Source organism: Rhinatrema bivittatum, chromosome 9 (genome assembly GCF_901001135.1).
Source record: "Rhinatrema bivittatum chromosome 9, aRhiBiv1.1, whole genome shotgun sequence".
NCBI lineage: Eukaryota > Metazoa > Chordata > Amphibia > Gymnophiona > Rhinatrematidae > Rhinatrema > Rhinatrema bivittatum.
In genome coordinates this window covers 235973959-235996806 of record NC_042623.1, presented here as the reverse complement: position 1 = coordinate 235996806, position 22848 = coordinate 235973959, and the positions used below count along the sequence as shown (strand labels likewise).

Here is a 22848-nt window from a genome sequence, read left to right as displayed (position 1 = left end):
CCTAGAACTATGGATAACATTTTTTAATAATTAATTGATTAATTAATTTATTAATTAAGACAATTGGTAATATAATATGGAAGACCTTTTGTAAAACAAGGAACTATGTTGGGTATATTGTCAAGACTGCTAGTTGTTGCTCTGGGAGGTGGACCCTTGGGCTAGTGCAGGATTGGTAGGCTCCTTGGTCGGACCCAGACAGCGCCTGCCACCAGGAGGCGGAGCACAAGAGGAGACAGAGGCTAGCTGGAGCTTCACCAATAGCAACCCGGGGTTCCCTCAGGTTGAGCCCTTGGTTACCCGGGCCGCCTGGTCTTAGGTGGGCCTCGCAGGTTCTCCTTGAGAGAAAGTTCAGAGGTGTGCCCCCCACGATCAAGGGTGCGTGGTCGATGTTAGGCTAGAAGTCTGGAGTGCCAGAGAAGGCCAGAATAGAGTCTGAATGTATGGCAAGGATCAAGGCCAGAGTCAAGGTAACGTAGTCAGCCAAAGCATTGGTCAATACCAGTGGTCAGTCCGAGGATAGTCAGCCAAAGCAGGGGTCAGGTTCCAGGTGGCAGTCAGAAGTGGTCAGTGGTCAGACAGAGGTCAGTTCCAAGAGGCGTGCAGATGTGGTCAGTGGACAAGCAGAAATCAGTTCAAGGCAGCATGCAGACGTGGTTGAGGAAACAGGCACAGGTCAAATCCAGGCAGCGATCAATGTAGTCAAGAACAGGCAGAGGTCAGTACCGGGAAGACAGTCTGAGAGATACTACCCGGGGAGACGATGGAACAGGAGGATGCAGGAACAGAAGGACGCTGGAACAAGACTGGAACAAGGCTGGAATGAGACTGGAACCGACACGCAGAGGCAAACTAGAAATCACAGCATGATTGACCTGATTGCCAAGGTAAGGAAGTGCAGGCAGGCACTTCCTTTTGAGCAGCGTTCAATCAGGGCGTGCCGCGGAGCTGGGATCCGCCCCTGGCCCTTTAAGGGGCCAGGAGGTCCACACGCACGCACCTAGGGGTTGGGCTCGGCGTCCATGGAGGACACCGAGCCCCGCCGTGAGGCCTGGCTGGAGGTGGAAGGCCCGGCGACTGCCGCCACCGCGGGACGCCGAGGCCTAGCTGAGCTCGCCACTGAAGCAAGGGAGGACGACCCGAGACCCGTGGGAGTCTTGGTTGGGTGAGTAGACCCGGACGTGGGCCGAGCGTGGACGGGACGCGCAACACTAGTGTAATGAAGGATGATGAAATACAAAAAGAATTCCTCCAAATTCTACTGATTGCACTGTTGCAATTAACTGCTTGGATGTTGTATAGGACAGCAGGGGTTGGGTCCTAGTGTCTGTATCCCAGCGAATGGAAAGAGGAAGCTTCCACTGGAAGAAAAAGAAGAGGGGTGTCTTTAAATTTTTCTATATAAAACAGAGTTAGTTCTCAATGGTTCCCTTTCCCCTCTCTGCTCCTTAACATGGAAGCTTGCTTCACGAGGAGCTCAGACTTCAGGAGAACATAGAGAGCCTTCAGAAGTAGGATTTGTCACTGTCTCTTCTCTACAGTTTTGTTTATAGATGAATTCCATGTCTCACAATAAAGTGGTTATCTTCTCAATCAGCATGACCTGTCTTCTTTAGGCCTAAATAGGCTTGGATTAGCAGGTGGCAGCAGTAAGGCGGCTATACTGTTGGCCTCATAGCTCAGTGATAAGCGCTGCACACTGCCATGCAGAAGACTCGGGTTTGACTGCCTTGACCAGGTTTCTGCTCCCTAGAATTGCCGGAAATGATGCAGAGGCAGTGTTCACATCCCATGAGGAGAGGGAGGCTTCACAATCACTCAACAATGACACCTAGTGTCACCTAGTGACACAGAGCTACAGTTTGTGGCCCCTGAATGAGGACTGCCACTGCAATGGCTGGACTGAGCTAAGTAGGAGAAATTTAATATGAGAAAAGAGCAGGTAGTTATGAATGAAGGCTCATGGCTCTGTTATCCAACAGAGTCCAGTTCTGACTAAGCTGGCAGCCCAAAGGAATCAAAGTAAACTACTGGACCATAAAAAAATGCAGTGAAGCACAAGTAATGCTTCAATATTGTTGGGTTCTGTGGAGACCTGTGGAGGTGGAGGATCTCTGCGAGAATGCCAGGAAGACACGAGTGGTTTTAATAATGACACGTGAAAGGTATTGTGGATACCCATGGATCGCGGCAACTGGAGTTATTTATTTATTGGTTTTTATATACCGATCTACCAATATACTTTGGTGCTAGGCAATGGGAAGGTAGTCGCAGTGTAATGTGTCTGGTATCCAACCACACCTTTTGACCGGGTCTGAAGAGTGGGGCTGACTGCCAATGAGCATCAGCAACCTTTTTGGCACATTCGGCAGCTTGGGTCAGGCGCTCCTTCACTTGGTTCCATACATTGCGGATGGTCTGTGCTGTGAACTGAGCCACTGGCGAAGGCTCGGAGAGGGGTACTGGCAAGGGTAGTCGTGGTTGACGGCCAAACACCACCGAAAATGGAGAGTCGTCCGTCGCAGCAACAGTGTGCGAGTTGTGTGACAACTCGGCCCATGGTAGCAAGTCAGCCCAATTGTCCAGTTAGTTATTTACATAAGACCTTAGGAAGGTCTTTAGTGTCAGATTAGTTTTTTCTGCTTGGCCGTTAGCCTGAGGGAGGTAGGCCGAGGTGAAGCTCAGGGTGATATTAAATTTCTGGCATAATGATTGCCAGTATTTCGTGGCAAACTGTGGCCCTCGGTCCGAAACCTTTTCCTTGGGTAATCCATGCAGACGGAAGATGTGCCTCAGGAATAATTTAGCGAGTTCAGGAGCCGATGGAAGATTCTGTAGAGGAATAAAATGTCCTATCTTGGAAAAGCGGTCGATGATGACCCAGATGATGGTGTTATCTTTAGATGGAGGCAGATCCGTGATAAAATTGGTTGAAATACTGGACTAGGGCTCGGTGGGTGCTGGAAGTGGTTGGAAAAGTCCCCAGGGCCGACTTGTGGAATGCTTTTGTTGTGCACTTTCTAGCCATGGGCACCACTCCAGGAATGCTAGTTTGATGACTAGGAGTTCACGGTCTCCAATTGTGTAATTTTGCTCAGCAGGTGAAAATTTGTGGGAATAGAATGAGCACGGTACCAATGTACCCTTGGAGGAGTACTGACACACTGCCCCGGCTCTGATGGTGGATGCGTCGACTTTAATAACAAATGGGTGGTTTTGGTCTGGGTGTCGTACACAGGGACCAGAAAAAAAAGCTTCTTTTAATGCATGGAATGCAGCTTGGACCTTGGGACTCCAAACCCGGAGATTGGTTCCTTTCTTGGTCATTGCAGTGAGTGGAGCAGCTAACGTGGAATAGTTGGTAGTAAAACTCCTACAATAATTTGTGAATCCGAGGAATCTTTGTAAGGCATGGAGGCCTACTGGCTGGGGCCAGTCGCGAATCCCTTGAAGCTTTTCAGGATCCATTGTTACGGTCCTGGGCCATGCCCAGATCCCTCCACCTACCTCGGGGGCTGCCTGAGCCATTTCGAGGCCTCCTCGGACCTGCACTGCCTCTGTTGCGTCTCTCCCTCCTCGGGGGAGCAGTTCCTTTTAAAGGGGCCAGCATGGGAGAACTCAACCCCTGCCTCAGATGACATCAGATGCTATCAGGGTATTTAAACCCTGCTTCTGGACATCTTCGGTGCCTTGCAACGAGGTTCATTCAGTTCCCTGAGTTTCTAGTTGCTGCTTTGGATCTTGGATCTTCTCTTCCGACTTCTGACTTCCAACCCGGCTCCGTCTATTGACCGTCTTCAGCTTCTGCCCCTGGTTTTGGCTTTGGAATTCTGACTTCTGGCTTCTAACCCGGCTTCATTCTTGGACTCCAACTTCAGCTTCTTCCGTCTCCACAGGTATCCGCTACTTGCTGGCCCAGAGGATTCTCCTAAGTCCCAGCGGCTCGGGCTCTCACGGGCTCCTCCCGGGGGAGCCGCGGGCTTCTGAGGGTGAAGACTCTCCTAGCCTCCTGGGCGCTGCCGTCCTCTTCTTCCATCTCCTCAGCTGCTTCCTGGATCCTTGGTCACATAGGGTCCCACCTAAGTCCAAGAGGTCCGGATCCATATGGGCTCCTCCTGGGGGGACCTCATCTTCAGCACCACCTCCCAGCCACGACGCCCACCGTGGGTCCCTGCAGTGCAACACCTGCAGTCTCAGCCGGCCCAAGGGTCCACGACCATAACATTCATAGTAAATCCTTGATCAGAAATGATATATCCTAGGAAGGGCAGACACTTTTGTTCAAAGATGCATTTCTCTAGTTTCGAGTAGAGGTGATTCTCTCTGAGGCGTTGAAGAACAGTTCTGACGTGGGAGCGATGGGACTGCAAGTCCTTCGAGAAGATCAAGATGTCATCTAGGTATACAACTATGAATGAATAAAATAGATCTTGGAGGATTTCATTTATCAGGCGTTGACACACTGCAGGGGCATTGCAAAGGCCGAAAGGCATCACTATGTACTCGTAGTGGCCATCCCTGGTGTTGAAAGCAGTCTTCCATATGACCTCAGGCTGGATGCGCACGAGGTTGTACGCTCCTCGTAGATCAGGTTTCGTGAAGATCTGGGCCCCTTGCAGGCAGTCAAACAATTCGCTAATGAGGGGTAACGGGTAGCGATCCTTGCAGGTGATGGTGTTCAGCCCCAGATAGTCAATACAAGGGTGTAGTCCTCCATCCTTCTTCTTGACGAAGAAGAAGCCCACTCCTGCCGGAGAGTCAGAGGGTCTGATGAACCCTTTCTCGAGATTCTCTTTCATGTACTCAGACATCGCCTGGGTCTCGGGAAGTGAGAGTGGGTAGGTTCTACCTTTGGGAGGTGTAGTGCCAGGCAGAAGCTCGATAGGATAATTAAACTTTCGGAGTGGAGGTAGTGTGTCTGCCTTTTGCTTAGAGAAGACGTCTTCGAAGTCAGAGTACTGAGCTGGTAGGCCGGCGAGGGTTGTTATCTTCAGGACGGTAACTGCTGGGGACACTTGTTTTAAGCAGTGTTTCTGGCATTGCGGGCCCCACTGGACCAGCTGGAGGGATTGCCAGTCAAACTGGGGTCCATGTGTTTGAAGCGAAGGAAGGCCCAGTATAACTGGGTGTGTGGAGTGTTTCAAGATGTACAAGGATATTTCTTCCTCGTGGAAGGTTCCCAAGGTGAGGCAGAAGGCCACCATGCGATGCGTGATGCGTCCGGGGAGATGTTCCCCTTGGATAGATGCGATGCGGAGAGGCACCTCTACGAGTTGCATGGGGATTTTCAAGAGGTTGACGATGTAGTCCATGATGAAATTGCCACTAGCCCCAGTATCAATAAGAGCAGTGGTGGCGAAGGAACGGGATTCCATGGAGAGGGAAGCTGGAAGTAACAGTTGGGGGCCGGTGACTGTAGCGCCCAAGCTCGGGACCCCCAACGGGCTTAGACTTTGAAGTTTTCCGGACGGACCGGACAGGACTGCCTCAGGTGTCCGGAGGCACTGCAGTATAAGCAGAGGCCCTGCTTCTTGCGCTGAAGATGCTCTTTGGGAGACAACCGCCCATGGTTGACTTGCATAGGTTCCTCGGTAGATGGAGGTGGTGCCGGTAAAGCCTTCAACTGAGGGCTTGGGGCACGTGCTGAGCATTGAGCAGGAGGCCGGGGTGCTTTCACTTCATGGTGCCGTTGCCGGAGGCGATGGTCAATTTTCCCAGCGAGGGAAATTAGGTCCTCTAGAGACATGGGAATCTCACGGACAGCAAGCTCGTCTTTGAGAGCGGGAGATAGGCCTTCTAGATAGAGTGCCCGGAGACTCTTGCCATCCCAGTTCCGTAGCCAGTGTCCGGAACTCCACCGTAAACTCAGAGAGGGATCTTGAACCTTGACAGTGGTGGAGAAGGTGATGGCCCGCAACTGCCTGACGACCAGAATCTTCAAAGATCCGCTTGAAGGTGGTGATGAACTGGGACAGTTGAGTGAGGATGGGGACAGAATGCTCCCAAAGTGGGGAAGCCCATGCCAGGGCCTTCCCTTCAAGGCGAAGAGGATGAAAGTGATTTTTGTGGATTCCTTCTGGAACAATGATGGCTGAAGGGCAAATTGCATGAAGCACTGGTTGAGGAAGCCTCGGCAGAGGCGTGGATCACCACTGAAACGAGGAGGAGCTGGCAGTGCCACTGATGCTCTCAGTAGCAGGGTACACGTCAGGATTGTGGGGTTAGCCATTACTGCATCCTGCAGATGAGAGCAGAGCTCTTCCACCGAAGATGCTAGAGTCTCTAGGGCTCGTTGTTGCTCTTGGATAGTTGCGGCCAGACCCAGAATGGTCCATATGACGGGAGACTCCATCGAATCCATGGCCTTGGCAACCTGTTGCACTGGGAGGTGGACCCTTGGCCTACTGCAGGATTGGTAGACTCCCTGGTCTGACCCAGAGAGCGCCTGCCACCAGGAGATGGAGCACAAGAGGAGACAGAGGCTAGCTGGAGCTTCACCAATAGCAACCCGGGGTTCCCTCAGGTTGAGCCCTTGGTTACCCGGACCGTCTGGTCTTAGGTGGACCTCACAGGATCTCCTTGAGAGAAAGTTCAGAGGTGTGCCCACCATGATCAAGGATGCGTGGTCGATGTTCAGGCTAGAAGTCCGGAGTGCCAGAGAAGGCCAGAATACAGTCTCTGAATGTATGGCAAGGATCAAGACTAGAGTCAAGGTAGCGTAGTCAGCCAAAGCAGGGGTCAATACCAGTGGTCAGTCCGAGGATAGTCAGCCAAAGAAGGGGTCAGGTTCCAAAAGGTCAGTCCTTGGCTAGTCAGCCAAAGCAGGAGTCAGGTTCCAGGCGGCAATCAGGCGTGGTCAGTGGTTAGGCAGAAGTCAGTTACAGGTGGCGTGCAGACATGGTCAGTGGACAGGCAGAGGTCAGTTCCAGGCAGCGTGCAGACATGGTCGAGGAAATAGGCAAAGGTCAAATCCAGGCGGCGAACAAAGTAGTCAAGAACAGGCAGAGGTCAGTACCGGGAAGACAGTCCGAGAACTACTACCTGGGGAGACAAAGGAACAGGAGGACACAGGAACAGAAGGACGCGGAACAGGACTGGAACAAGACTGGAACTGGACTGGAACGAGACTGGAACAGACACTGGAAACGCAGCGGCAAACTAGAAATCACAGCGTGATCGACCCGATTGCCAAGGCAAGGAAGTGTAGGCAGGCACTTCCTTTAGAGCAGCGTTCAATCAAGGCGCGCCGTGGAGCTGGGATCCTCCCCTGGCCCTTTAAGGGGCCGGGCGGTCCGCGCGCGTGCGCCTAGGGGCTGGGCCAACGCCACGGAGGACGCTGAGCCCCACTATGAGGCCTGGCTGGAGGTGGAAGGCCCAGTAACCACCGCTGCGGGACGTCGAGGCCTAGCTGAGCTCGCCGCTGAAGCAGGGGAGGACAACTCGAGATCTATGGGAGTCTTGGTTGGGTGAGTAGGCCTGGACGCTGGCCGAGCACGGATGGGATGCACAACACTAGTGTAATAAAGGATGACGAATTACAAAAAGAATTCCTCCAAATTCTACTGATTACACTGTTGCAATTAACTGCTTGGATGTTGTACAGGACAGCAAGGGTTGGGTCCTAGTGTCTGTATCCCAGCGAATGGAAAGAGGAAGCTTCAACTGGAAGAAAAAGAAGAGGGGTGTCTAAATTTTTCTATATAAAACAGAGTTAGTTCTCAATGGTTCCCTTTCCCCTCTCTGCTCCTTAACATGGACGCTTGCTTCACGAGGAGCTCAGACTTCAGGAGAACATAGAGAGCCTTCAGAAGTAGGATTTGTCACTGTCTCTTCTCTACAGTTTTGTTTATAGATGAATTCCATGTCTCACAATAAAGTGGTTATCTTCTCAATCAGCATGTCCTGTCTTCTTTAGGCCCAAATAGGCTTGGATTAGCAGGTGGCAGCAGTAAGGCGGCTATACTGTTGGCCTCATAGCTCAGTGATAAGCGCTGCACACTGCCATGCAGAAGACTCGGGTTTGACTGCTTTCACCAGGTTTTTGCTCCCTGGAATTGCCGGAAATGATGCAGAGGCAGTGTTCACATCCCATGAGGAGAGGGAGGCTTCACAATCACTCAACAATGACACCTAGTGTCACCTAGTGACACAGAGCTACAGTTTGTGGCCCCTGAATGAGGACTGCCACTGCAGTGGCTGGACTGAGCTAAGTAGGAGAAATTGAATATGAGAAAAGAGCAGATAGTTATGAATGAAGGCTCATGGCTCTGTTGTCCAACAGAGTCCAGTTCTGACTGAGCTGGCAGCCCAAAGGAATCAAAGTAAACTACTGGACCATAAAAAAATGCAGTGAAGCATAAGTAATGCTTCAATATAGAGCGGGAGTAGCTAACTCCGGTCCTAAAAAGCCACAAACAGGTGTGATTTTCAGGAAATTGGCAATGAATATGCATGAGATAGATTTGCATGCACTGCCTCCTCTGTATGCAAATCTATCTCATGTGCATTCATTATTGAGATCCTGAAAACCTGGTCTGTTTGTGTCTCTTGAGGACCGGAGTTGGCCATCCCTGATACTGAACATCAGCTGTAGTGCACTGCCTAACAGCATCGGATCTGTAAATTGCAAGTTTATGGCAACAGAAACAATTAAAAAAAAAATCTGTAAATAAATGCCTCCTCTGATCCTCTTCACCAAAAGAAGGAAGCATTTGTTTAATAATTCTCATATACTGTAAGGAGTCATCTCTATGTGAGGCTGCAGTTAAGCAAACTGTCAGAACTTGAAGTCTGCAAAGTGTAGGACAACAAAGAGACACAAGATGCAAAGGCATGCTTACCGGTACCTTCATTTTAAAGTCATCTCGATGGAACCGAATTCCGATGTCAGCGATGGCCCTTTGAATGAAGCGGGATGGCCGCAGGACAAACACAAGCTGAAGGTTTCCTGGAAATGCTCCCTGCACGGAAACATGTCAATCAAGAGAAGTGAGCTGCGGCTACCTCTGCGACGTACAGAAACGTGCAGGCTGACATTCCAGTTCACAACTTAGTCTACTTAGTCTACCTGCCATGACAGGTAAAAAGAAAACACTGAAACTAAATCTTTTGTTTTAGTTGTTCCTTTGTACATTGTTTAGAACACGTTTGACCAATATTCAAACCTCTGGGTGAGCAGCAACTCTCGTTAAAAGGGGCCTTCTTATTGCTATAAGAAGGGTCTCCCTTCAATCTAAGTTAATAAGATTTTACATCTAAAGTAATGTAGCTCTTTCAACGGAAGCTTTTATCTTAGTTTTATTGATTTTAGACTTATTTCACTTGTATTGTTGCACTTAAAATATATGTTGCCTAAAGCCCGTATTTTAAAGGCCCCGCGTGCGTAAATTTCAGGGCCCTGCACGGTCCACACGCATTTTCTAAAAGGCCCGGCCACGCATGTAACCACCGATACGTGCCAAAGTGCCAAGTCTAAAGAAAGGGGTGGGCCAAGGGGGGCGTGGTCTGGGCAGGGCGGGGGCAGTCCGGGATATCGTCATTAGACGCTGTCCCGGGGAAGCGTGCGCCGGCAGCCGGATGGCGCTTGGAAGATATTTCTGTTCCGGAGGAGCAGTAAGTATGGAAACAAAAAAATAAGGGATAGTTAGGTTTAGGTTAGGGGTCAGGGAGGAGAGGGGCAAAGGTAGGAAGGGTAGGGTTAGGGTTAGGGAAGTTCCCTCCCAGTTCGCTCCTTAATCGGAGCGGTCTGAGGGGGAACTGGTCTAGGCCCGATTGCGCCACCACACGTACTTAATAAAATCCCCTTTCCCCGTGCGTGATTCGCAGGCCACCCGCACATACCCGCATGGACGTTAAAATCCAGCGGGCATGTGCACACAGATATCGCATTTTAGAACGTGTGCGCAGCGACGCGCACACATTATAAAATCTGCGCGTCCATGTGCGCGTGCGCTCCTTTTAAAATCTACCCCTTAGGGTATTATGCTATAAATTAAATAGGCTATAAATGCAACAAATACATAAATAAATAAATAAATAAATAAATAAATAAATAAATAAATAAAGTATTTAACCTTCAGGGACCTTTTCAGCGTTGACCATATCTATATTCATATTTGTATGGGAAAAAATGTCTGACATGCAGTTTATTTTTTAAGTAATCCATGGAAATGACATGAAATTAGAATTGCTACGTGTCTCCAGCTCTCCTTTGAATCACATAATGCAGAACAAGCCAATGATTTGGTTTTCATTGTTATGATCTCGAGGGAATAACAAGGCTCAAAATATTCATTTCTGGAATCCAATTTAAAATATGCATGTGCTATGATTTCTTGTAGGTGAAAAATTATACCTATATATAAATATCTATATGTATCTCCCCATATATGGTCCTGCTGCCCACAAGTTAGAGAAGCAGAATTGGTGCAATGGAGGTTGGGAGTGTACAGGACTGGCACTGTAATCAACAGGGCGTGATCATGCAGAATATAGAAAGCTCTTACTGCTATTCGGGTCAAGGATGCCTTTACTGAGCTCCATTTGTCCCTGCGTCGGTCTATAACAATGATGAATCCGATGCTGGCAGCCTCCAAGCTGAAAAACAGCAGAAACGTGAAGACTGGATAACAAGGGGCTGCACCAGTTCTGAACAACTGCAGCAAACAGCAGCTTTCATATCATCATGAGCCTAGATGTAGAACAGGATGGACAGTTGGGATAGGAGGAGGGAAGTATAATTCTGCTTTGTCTTATCTTTCCACAAAAAAAAAGGGTATTGATTTCTTGCAGTATTTTCAGCATATGGTTAGTAACTTCAAAGACATATGTATATATTGTATTTATCGGAACCAAAGAACTCATGTTTGCTGCCAAGAGGAGACCTTAGACAAATAAGTGCAAAATCAACCCTAACCAAAATTAAAAGAAATAGTAAGTTTATTAGGGATAGATATTGAAAGCTGAACATCTAAATAACTTAGTTGGATAAGACTTATCTCACTAACTTACATGGGATATTCAGCAGCATGGCTATGCTGATGAATATACCATAGAAAACGACAGATAGCCAGATAAGTCTTATTTGACTGTTTACACCTGCTATATAGAGCAGGTTAATTTAAAATATTGCTATTTATCCAGCTAAGTTAAATGGATAAACAGCTCCTCCCCGATCTGCCCACAAGATATCCAGCTATTTTCTTCCCTGGCTAAGTGGAAACTGCTGATCGCAGCCAGATATTCAGCAGCCACCATTTTGCCGAATAAGTTGTTATTTATTCAGCTAAGTAGCACTGAATATCAGCATCTTAGAGATCATAGGAAAACAGATTAAGATCATACATTAGGCTAAATTACTAGTCATCAGTGGAGAAAAGTATTGCTTTGTACCAGGAAGGGGAGGGATAGCAAGTGATTTAGGTCATTTTGAGGTCCATATTCAAAAATCTAGGCACCAAGTTATCCATCTAAAATGATATCTTAGCTAGCTACAAAATATCTAGCCAGTTGTGGAGCATTTTCATCTGCTGCGACTTAGCCGAATATGTAGGCTGAGAAGTGGCGTTTAGGTGGCTAAGAAAGAAGGCGTTTTGGGGCGTGTTAGAGAAGAGGTCAAACTATGACCGGCTAGGGTAAATTTTAAGCCACCCATGGATGCATAGCTGATGTCGTGTATCCGGCTAAACTCAGAACAGCTATTTGGATGTCTGCAGCAGCGGCCCTTTTAAAATAGGTGAATAACTTTGTCTGGGTAGCAGTTTAAGTGGCTGTGCATATATCACCTCTGGACATTATCCTTCATATATGCAGCATGATATCCATTTGGTAGTGGTGGTGCCAGTGGCAGCAAAGGAAACAAGCAAGGCAGCAGAGGCAGCTGGCAAAAAGGAGATATAAACCATAACGGGTGTACAGGGCCAGAATCAACTATTTTGTCCTGTCAGAGGAGCAAGTGTTCACGGGTATCACTTTAATAAGCAAACGCTATTGGATATATGTGACTGGCTAAAAGAGGATCTACAGAATACAACGCAGAGAAGCTGGTTGTTGTTTCCTCTGGCCTCTTTGTTGTTGCAACTTGTGGGTTTTGTGCAGCTGTGCCAACAGTAATGTTAGCTATGATGCCTACATTCTATGATCTTTGCCCTTGCAAAAGATAATGAGGGCATAGCAGCTGGCAGGAACTTTGAGAGGCCCCAGAAGGACACTGAAGTTTATAAAAGAAGGCATGCCACTGTGAGAAGTCTTTATCTAGAGACACCTCAAACAAATGTTCTTTGTAAAGCCCACCGGCAAGTTCTTACTGTTCATTGTAAACCGGTTTGATTTGTATCCAATGCAAGAAGATCAGTATATAAAAGCTAAAAATAAATAAATAAATAAATAAAATAAATATCTGGACCTCACATATCTGGATACATAACAGTATGCAAAGCTGCAGTTTTACTTTCTAATCTGACAACATCCTATGCTGATCTCTGTCATCTGTACAATGTTTCAGGCAAGCTCTACCAATGCAGGTTTACTGGCCATCTGTGCTCCAGATGCTGCCAACCTGCATTAATTCCCTGACAACATAGCTTACTATTCATATGCAGAGTGAGTCTGAGGATAAACTCTTGCCCAGATAGAAATCCTGAAAGTAGTATGTACAGTGACGGGTTAACTATGGCATTCTTCCATGTGCCAGGACGTTTGCTGCAATAGTGTTAGAAGCGGAGAAGTGGGTCAGCTGCAAATTTCAACTCAGAATTAGGGCTAGAGTTAATGATACTACGTATCCCTAGAAACCTATCACTAAGATTGGTGTGATTCACAAACAGTGGTAGTAGACTAAATATACAAGATATTAGCTGGAAGGTGTGAAGGTGTGAGCCAAAAAATATAAGCAGCCTGATTTTCTTTTTGTGAGGTGTGTCTTATATAGGACAGTGCAATGTTGGCCCTATACAGCAGGGCAGACAAAAATGAGGATGTGCTAGTGGCCTGATGTGAAACTATGGTTGTCTACCGTTTACCTTGACAGATATGATCCAATGTTCGGTGAAGTGAATGTCATACCTTTTCCTGCATCAGACTTTTATGTATTAAGGCACTTGTTCTAGATGTATATGGAGCTTGTCCTGATAGAGATAGGAATGGAATCCATTTAACTTCTCAGGCAACACACTGAAGACCTGTGGCAGGTCATTACTCACATGCTGTATTTGTGTATCTATGTGCAATGAGTCTGGAGAGCATCCTCTGGCCTTCTCCCTTTCTGCACAGCCCAGGCGTGCCTTCCATGCACTATTTGCTTTTGTGGTGTTTTGGGTGTTGTGATTCCATGAACAGAAGAGGACTCATATAACAGGAGGTGCACAGACCATTAACCAATGAGGTGCACAGACTATTAACCAATGAGGTGTGATACTGAATGCCTGTTAAGGTAGACTTTTCAGTTGACCTCCGATGTGTAAATCCAGTAGTGGCCCGCAGAGTGGGGTACGCCAGGCAGCCTTCTCAATGATGATGCAATACTTCAGGTGTGCAGACCCAGTAGTGGCCCACAGTGCAGGGTATGCCGAGGGTGACTGTACAAGGGTGGTGATGCTGAGGTATTCAAAGGTAAGGAAGCTCAGAAGGTTCCTGAGGAAGTTGAAGTAGTAATCTGCACCGCAGGGAATGGTGAAGAGAATCCTGCTGAGGAGAGCGCGGTAGTGGCCCGAGGCCACAGGAAATCCCAGCAAGGAAATCCCAGCAAGGCTTGGTAGAGTTGAAGTATGAAGAAGGTACTCACAAGGCGTGGTTCCTAGGGAAGTCCTGAGAGGTAGAGCGAACAGGAGTTCAAAGGCAGGAAGGCCCTCCGAGGAGCGGATAGCCTAGGAACGCGGAAGAGCCCCCGAGGAGCGGGTACTCCAAGCTTTCACACAGCAAGCCAGGAACTGGAATCAAAAGTCCAAGTGTAGTGGATTCAGCAACAAGGAAACTCCTTGCTAACTCGTCAGTGCATAGGGCTGGTCTGCTTAAGTACAGGTATCGAGACTACGTCATCCGGAGGGGACACCCCGGAGGTTCCCGCCATGATGTGTACGCGCCTATGTGACTCCAGAAGCAAGATGGCAGTCAGCCGCTCTCGCCATCCCGGGAATGCCAGGGAGGTCGGCGGTGACTGGCGGATGCCGTCACTCGTCCTAGATTTGATAGTGCAGCGAAAAAAGAGGTGAGCATGAGAGGTCGCAGCCATCTGTGACCGACAGACGCAATAGTACCCCCCTTCTTAGGGCCCCTCCCCAGGGTTTTGGTTTCCTAGGATGGGAAACGTGGAATTGCCGGATCAACTCCTTGTCGAGGATGTTGCTTTCAGGCTCCCAACTATTCTCCTCAGGTCCAAATCCTTCCCAGGATATGAGGTACTTCCAGCGCCTTCCGTGCTTTCTCACATCTAATATATCCTCGACCTGAAAGGTGATGTCCTCTTCAGCTGTAAGAGGCTGTGGTTCAGGTGTCTTCTTTGAGAATTCCGATAATATGAGAGGCTTGAGATGTGGAAGGCATTGTGGATGCGTACAGAGGCAGGTAACTGTAGGCTGTAGGTTACCAGACCCAGGCGGCAAAGCACTGTGAAAGGTTCAATGTATCTAGGTGCAAATCGGACAGAAGGCAGTTTTAGGCGGATGAAACGGGTACTGAGCCATACCTTATCTCCAGGCTGAAATTGTGGAGTGGCTCGGTAGTGAGCGTTGTAGAGTCTTTTGGTCCTCTGTCCAGCCTTCTGAAGAAGTTCCTTGGTGTGCTGCCAGAGTTGATGCAGTTCTTGTGCTGACACCTGGGCTGCATGAGATGGTACCGACAATGGAACCGGTAAAGGAGGTAAAGGTTGTCTTCCATAGACAAGTTGAAAGGGTGATGACCCTGTAGACGCTGATAGAAGAGATTTCACTGCAAATTCAGCCCATGGAAGCAACTCGGACCAATCGCTTTGCCTGGAATTAACATAGGCTCGAAGAAATTGTTTTAGTGTGCGATTTGTTCTTTCAGTTTGTCTGTTTGCCTGTGGGTGGTAAGCACTTGTGAAATCCAGAGAGATATCAAATTTTCGGCATAGAGCCTTCCAAAACTTAGCTGTAAATTGGACCCCACTGTCGGAGAGGATATGTCTTGGCAGGCCATGGAGACGGAAGACATGACCGATGAATAATTTCACCAGTTCTGAAGCTGAAGGTAATCCGGGTAGCGCCACAAAATGGGCCATTTTAGAAAAACGGTCAACTGTGACCCAGATGATGTTATTGCTGTCACTGGTAGATCAACTATGAAGTCCGTTGCAATATGTGTCCACAGTTCAGTTGCAGCGAGTAGTAGCTGAAGAAGTCCCCAAGGACAACCCGGCAGTGGTTTCTGTCTAGCGCAGGTAGGACATGACTCCACGTAGGCCCGAACGTCTTTTTCCATAGAGGGCCACCAGTAATACCTTTGTAGTATGGCTAAGGTTCGGGATTGTCCGGGATGACCTGCGAGTAGAGAATCGTGAGCCCATCGGAGTATCTTCTTCCAGAGGGTCTGTGGAACTACCGTTTTCCCGGCTAGAACCGTGTGAGTAGCAGAAAGTAGGACCCTATTACGTACTTCCGTTGAAAAGGACCCGGATAAGGCATCCGTGCGAGTGTTCTTGTCCGCTGGGCGGTACTTCAAGAGGAAGTTGAAGCGGTTGAAAAATAATGACCAACAGACCTGTCTGTGATTCTGGCGTTGTGCGTGATGCAAGTATTCAAGGTTTTTGTGGTCGGTGTAAACCGTGATTTGATGTTGAGCACCTTCGAGCCATGAGCACCACTCCTCAAATGCCAATTTAATCGCTAAGAGTTCCTTGTCTCCTATCCCATAGTTTCGTTCGGCTGGGGAAAAACGCCGAGAAAAGAAGGAACAGGGATACAGGGTATGGTTGTCAGCGTGTTAGCTAAGGACTGCTCCTACCCCGAGGTCTGAAGCATCTACCTCAACGATGAAAGGTAGTTGGGGATCTGGGTGGCGTAGAAAAGGCTCTCGAAGGAAAGCCTCCTTGAGTTTTTGAAAGGTGTTCACGGCTTCTGGGGACCATTGAGTCCATATTATAAAATCGGGCGTACATGTGCGCGCGCCGGGTAGCATGCGCACATGTAAGCCGTGCACGCTTCTTTTAAAATCTACCCCTAAGTGTCTAGTTCAATAAATCACATCACAAGCCTCCTCCTTCTACTATTTTATGAACAGGAACCATATCCACCTGTCTCCAGTTCTCCGGAACTACTCCCAACTCCAGGGCTGTATTAAGGGACAGGCCAACCAGGCAAGCGTCTGGGATGTCTACCAGTAGGATGCCAAAATCTCCCTTTCCATATCCTCCTTGAATCTTCCATCCTGTCCTTCTTCTGTGCCTTTGTCTTCCTCCATCCTTTATCCCTCTACCCAAAATCTCAAACAGAATTTGCAACTCTTGCTGCAGTCTTGAAAAATCTGCTGCAAGAAATCAGGGGCTCTGACTATATCCCAGTCATGATTTTCCATGTACCATGTCTCTGTTACAGCCACTACATCCAAGTCAGCTTCTTCCATGACTGCCTCTAGATCTGGGACTTTATTTCCCATACTATGAGCATTAGTGTACATAAGGGTAGATTTTAAAAGGTTGTGCGCAGCGTACATGTACACCCGATTTTATGCATGTGGAAAAATGTCTATATACATATATATATATTTCTTGGGATGGCCTCTGATTTTGTTGCTACCTTCATAACCCTTGCTTCAAATGGCTTAGTTTTCACAAAGTAGCTGTACATGTGGTGCTGTAAGGAATAGGATAGCTAACATCCTCAGGAAGCTTGGGCCTATGTGTCCTGTAATTTGCCAATAACGTTTGTGCCACGGTTCTGTTCAAAGAAACCTCAATAAAAGACAGTATTAGCATCTGTCAGGGTGACCTTTTTGGGTACATCCCAGTAGTGGGACAAGGAACACACTAGCAAGTCCCAGTGTTAATGCTGATGTCCCTTCCCAGGTTTATAGTGGTAGAGTTTACAGTTTGTGGAGTTAGTCGTGGGACATTAATCTTTATCTTACAGGTTACAGGCAGGAGCACAACAGATGGTTTCACCTGAATGCTTTCTTGTTAGGGATCCAGTTACATTTGTGCTTGTACCTAAATTGGCAATAAGAGATATCCTGGGTAACAAAGAGCTCTGTAAATAATGATCAAATAACTGATAGCATATGCTGTGTGATATGATTACATACTCTGCAAATGATTTTGGAGGAAAGAGTAAACATTTGATGATCTCATTCCATACAAGGTCATTTGGGACCTTCCTATCAATATATTCAAGTACAAGATGAGAGCAGTAACAACATATGGCTCTGATAAACAGTAATGTCACAACTTCCTACACATATCAGGGAAATCAGTATCCACATTTTGATTTGTATTGTAGTTAATCAGTTGCCTTTGACAGTATATAGCTGGGCTTCTCTACCCAGTTGTTGGGACTCACCAACACAGCAATCTTTACAGGATATTCACTAGAAATATATATGATCTAGATTAGCATGCACTGCCCCCACTGTGTGCTATTCTATCTAAGGGATAGTCCTCATGGATATCCTCCAAACCTGAGTAGCTAGGTGTGTCCTCAGGACAGGGTAGACACTGGAGGGAGGGTGTGTAAGAAACCCGAGGTTGTCCTACATATTTATTATTATTACAGCACCTTTTTCCTCATAGCCGCCTCACTAGCATGGCTATGTATACTTGACATGCATGTCATCTACAATAGAAATGTATATGGCTGGATGTACATGTTAGATAGCCTTTATATCACTGTGTTTCCTTATATATATATGGCTTATGATTGCTATGTGACCCTGTATGTTTTACATCCTTAGCTCTTCTAATATGACACTATTTTAAGAGATAAAGAGACAGTAAGAGGCACTCACATAATCACACATTTTGAGGCTGCCCCTGGCTGCTAAGCTCCTGTAGAAGCCTTGGATTCTGATGCCTCAGTGCCCTAAATCTTGCCTTTAGACCCTCCATATTGCGACATAAGTCGCTTTGCCTGTGGGATAGATAATGGCGTGCTAGTCATAGTTCAATATGTACGGGACTGTTGTTTGTTTGACCCTGACAGTGAACAACACATACCTAAAAATGTCTATGCTTATTCATCAAGTTCATAACTGCTGATGTACCATTAAGTCACCAAAGGGGTTCTTTTTTTCCATAGCTATTTCTTGACACACCTGACCAAGGCCTGCATGCCAATTTCTTTTTTTTCCTTGATTCCTGCTACTTGTTAGGGCTGCTGGGTGGAGTTATGCTACACAGCCTATTGTTGAACATTCCTTGTTGCCAACCCTTCAGCCCAACCCTGACACTGCAGCTGCTGTGTACTACATCATTGAAGGTAGCTAAGGAGCCTGACCATGCGTGCAGTAGTTGGGGACATACCATGCACTGTATTGTGAGTACCTTGAACATCACATCAGACTTTGTGCAGCCTATCTGTCATGGCAGACATGCACTGCAGGGTATCTGTCAGTATCGTAGTCATTAAGTCATTGCGTCATTATTTTCCTACAAGCTTACTATGTGTGGCGAGTTTTCCTGCCATCAGCTACATATCCAACCACTGCTATGATAACCCTTGCTCCAGCTGTGGAAGATGCAACCTTAAATCTCACAGGCAGTCTATTTTGTGATTGCTGCCATCCTTCCATTAACTATATGATCTTGATGGAAAAGGCCTTACGTAAATCATACTTACAGATTAAAGGACAGCTGGATAAGGCCCGTGTCCTCACTGTGAGGGATCCCTTCTTGTTCCCAGGAGAAAAGTGTATCCTTTCTTTGGCCAGGGCAAGCTTGATAAAGGATCATGTCCGTCTGAATGGCCAATCACATGTGAGATGTCATTAACCGGTTATCGGTATTTTAGAAGGCTATTATATGATAGCCGGTTCTGACAATAGCTGGTTAAGTAGCACATTTTTTTCTTCTCACCGGCTATTTGATATAACCATTTATATTTTGCAATGTAGAAATTACTTACCTGATAATTTCATTTTCCTTAGTGTAGACAGATGAACTCAGGACCAATGGGTATAATGTGCTCCTGATAGCAGTTGGAGACGGAGTCAGATTTCAATCTGACGTCAGCACTACATATACCCATGCACGAGGCTCTGATCTTCAGTTTTCTCCTCGAAAAGCAATTATGGATATATGTGTGTTTGGATAATTTCAATTAACTTGGTTAACTTGATACTTGATTACTCGGATTGGTTGACGTGGTTTCTAGCTGGAGACCGCCAGGGCACTCAACCGAGAAGTGCGACACCTGGTGATATCGGTGTCTGAACTAGAGATAAGGGTTGGCCTACCCATGCTTGTGTTGCTCTCGGTGGGAAGTTCCCCTGAGGATTCTTGAGTATGAGGCAGCCATGGGCGGGGTGCTGAATCTATCTGTTTACACTAAGGAAAATGAAATTATCAGGTAAGTAATTTCTACATTTCCTAGCGTGTAGCAGATGGACTCAGGACCAGTGGGATGTACAAAAGTTCCTCCCAAACCGGGTGGGAGGCTGCCCGTGGCCCATTTAGTACTGCCTTTGCAAATGCTGTGTACTCCTTGGCCTGAACATCCAGGCGATAGAATCTCGAGAATGTGTGGATGGAGGACCATGTTGCCACCCAAAAGATCTCTGCGGGTGACAGCATCTTGGTTTCTGCCCAGGACACTGCCTGGGCCCTTGTGGAATGGGCCTTGACTTGTAGAGGTGGAGGCTTGCCTGCCTCTACGTAGGCCGCCTTGATTATGTTTTTGATCCAGCGGACTATGGTTGCCCGCGAGGCCGCTTCCCCTTGCTTCTTCCCACTGTGAAGAACGAATAGATGGTCCGTCTTTCATACAGGTTCCGATCTTTCCAGGTATCGGACTAGGAGTCTGCCGACATTCAGGTGGCAAAGAAGGCGTGAGTCTTCTGAGTCCTTATGCTCATCTGGAGATGGCAGTGAGATGGTTTGGTTTAGATGGAAGTGAGAAACCACCTTTGGCAGGAAGGAGGGTACAGTGCGCAGCTGTATGGTCCCGGCATGAATCTGAGGAACAGCTCCCGGCATGATAGTGCTTGAAGTTCGGAGATTCGACGGGCTGAGCAGATTGCCACGAGGAACGCCGTCTTCAAGGTCAAGAGCCATAGGGACAGACCACGAGTTGGTCTGAACGAAGCTCCTGCTAGGAAGTCTAACACTAGATTGAGATTCCATAGGGGTTTTGGCCACTTTAGAGGTGGCCGAATGTGTTTGACCCCTTTTAAGAAGCGGGAGACATCTGGGTGGGCCGCTAGGCTGGTGCCGTCCACCCTGGGTCTGAAGCTGGCCAGGGCAGCCAGTTGCACCTTGATGGAGTTGAGGGACAACCCTTTGTTCATGCCGTCCTGCAGAAATTCCAGGATCATGGGGATTTTGACTGTCTGTGGGAGGATGTCGCGGTCCTCACACCAGGCTTTGAATATTCTCCATACTCGTAAAAAGGAGGTGGAGAACTTGCGTGCTCAGAATAGTGTGTCAATCACTGATCCTGAGTATCCACTCTTTTTCAGGTGAGACCTCTCAATGGCCAGACCGTAAGCGAGAATCTTGTTGGGTCTTCGTGGAGGATCGGTCCTTGCTGGAGTAGATCCCTGTGTGGAGGTAGGCATAGAGGGTTTCCCGCCAGAAGTCTTTGCATGTCCGCGTACCACGGTCTTCTTGGCCAGTCTGGAGCCACTAGAAGTACCAGCCCTCTGTGGTGTTCTATCTTGTGGATGATTCCGTCCAGTAGTGGCCATGGAGGGAAGGCATACAGTAGGTCCTCCCATGGCCAGGTCTGGACGAGGGCATCGATTCCCTGGGACAGCAGTTCCCATCTTCGGCTGAAGAATTTGGGAACCTGGGTGTTAGACCCGGTTGCCAGAAGATCCATGGCTGGGGTTCCCCAATGGTTTACTATTTGCTGGAAGGCTGCTGTAGACAGTGTCCATTCCCCCGGATCCAGACTCTCTCTGCTGAGGTAGTCCACAGTGATGTTGTCTTTTTCCGCGATGTGGGCAGCTGATATCCCTTGTAGGTTTGATTCTGCCCACGTCATTAGGGGCTCTATTTCCAGACACACCTGCTGGCTTCTGGTTCCCCCCCTGGCGGTTGATGTAAGCCACTGTTGTGGCATTGTCCGACATGACTCTGACTGATTTTCCCCGGAGTCTGTGACTGAAACGTAGGCAGGCTAGTCTGACTGCTCGGGCTTCCAGTCGGTTTACGTTCTATGCCGACTCTTCTTTGTCCCATTGCCCTTGAGCCGTTAGCTCCTGGAAGTGGACTCCCCATCCTCGCAGGCTCGCATCCGTGGTGAGCAAGGTCCATTCCGGTGTGGATAGGCTTGTTCCCTCGCTCAGATGGTCTTCTTGTAGCCACCATTGTAGCTGGTTCCGAACCTTCGCCAGTAGCCGGAGGGGGGCGGAGTAGTTTTGAGACATCGGGTTCCATCGTGACAGTAAGGAATGTTGTAGGGGCCACATGTGGGCCCTTGCCCACGGGACAATTTCTATGGTTGATGCCATGAGTCCGCGGACTTGGAGTTAGTCCCATGCCGTGGGAAAGGTAGAGTTCAACAATGCTTGTAGTTGTTCCATCAATCTCTTTCTCCTTATAGGGGGAAGGGAGACTTTGTTCCATTTGGTGTTGAACTGGACTCCCAGGTACTCTAGGGATTGGGAGGGCTGCAGGTGGCTCTTGGGTGTATTGACGACCCATCCGAGGCTCTGCAGTAGTTCCTTGACTCTGGCGGTTGCTTGATGGCTTTCCTCTGGCGATTTTGCTCTGATCAGCCAATTGTCCAGGTATGGGTGCACGAGGATTCCTTCTTTCCTCAGTGTCGCTGCTACTACCACCATGATCTCGGTGAACGTTCGGGGAGCCGTAGCTAGCCCGAATGGTAGGGCCTGGAACTGGTAGTGATGGCCCAATATCGAGAAGTGTAGGAAACGCTGATGGATGCGATGGATCGGTATGTGGAGATAGGCTTCTGACAGATCCAGGGAGGTCAGGAATTCTCCTGGTTGTACCACCTTTATGACCAAACGCAGGGTTTCCATGTGGAAGTGGGGTACCTTCAGGTAGTGATTGACGGTCTTGAGGTCCAGTATGGGCCGGAATGTTCCCTCTTTCTTGGGCACGATGAAGTAGATGGAATAGTGCCCAGAACTTTGTTGGTGCGTGGGCACTAGTGTTATTGCCTTTAGGGAGAAAAGTTTTGATAGTGTAGTTCCACTGCCTTCCTCTTGGAGGGGCCGTGGCACGGAGAAATCACAAACTTGTCCGGGGGGATGCAGGTAGTAACCCTCTCGGATGATGGATAGGACCCAATTATCCGACGTTATTTCAACCCATCTTTGTTAGAATAGGATGAGTCTGCCCCCTATGATCTCTTCCTGTAGATGGGTCTGCTGATTCTCATTGCATGTTGAGGCTGGGGCCTGGTCCCGAGCTGGCTCCTCTTTCGTTGTGTCTGTTCTGAAAGGACTGTCCCCTGCTGGTGGAGTGAGGGGCTTGGTAAGTGTTTTGTATGGTCTAAAACGCTGGGATCCTCTGCCCTTGGGTGCCCGGGGAAAGGGGTGTTGGTTCCTCTTGTTTCTGTCCTCCGGTAGACGGGGTACTGGGGACTCGCCCCATTTGTTCACTAATTTGTCCAGTTTGCTTCTGAACAGGAGTGTTCCTCTAAAGGGCATTCTCGTGAGCTTCGTCTTAGAGGTTGCGTCGGCTGACCAGCTTCGGAGCCAGAGCTGTCTTCTGGC

The 22848-nt window shown here is 48.1% G+C and overlaps 1 protein-coding gene across 1 annotated transcript in view; it reads right to left on the bottom strand.

Moving 5' to 3' along the window:
• Positions 1 to 22848, bottom strand: part of MCF2L2 (MCF.2 cell line derived transforming sequence-like 2) — a 774003-nt gene that overhangs the window by 631552 nt on the left and 119603 nt on the right. Inside the window, 2 exon segments of the mRNA XM_029615373.1 lie at positions 8841 to 8960; positions 10506 to 10596. Of these exon segments, the coding sequence (XP_029471233.1) occupies positions 8841 to 8960; positions 10506 to 10596 (211 nt within the window).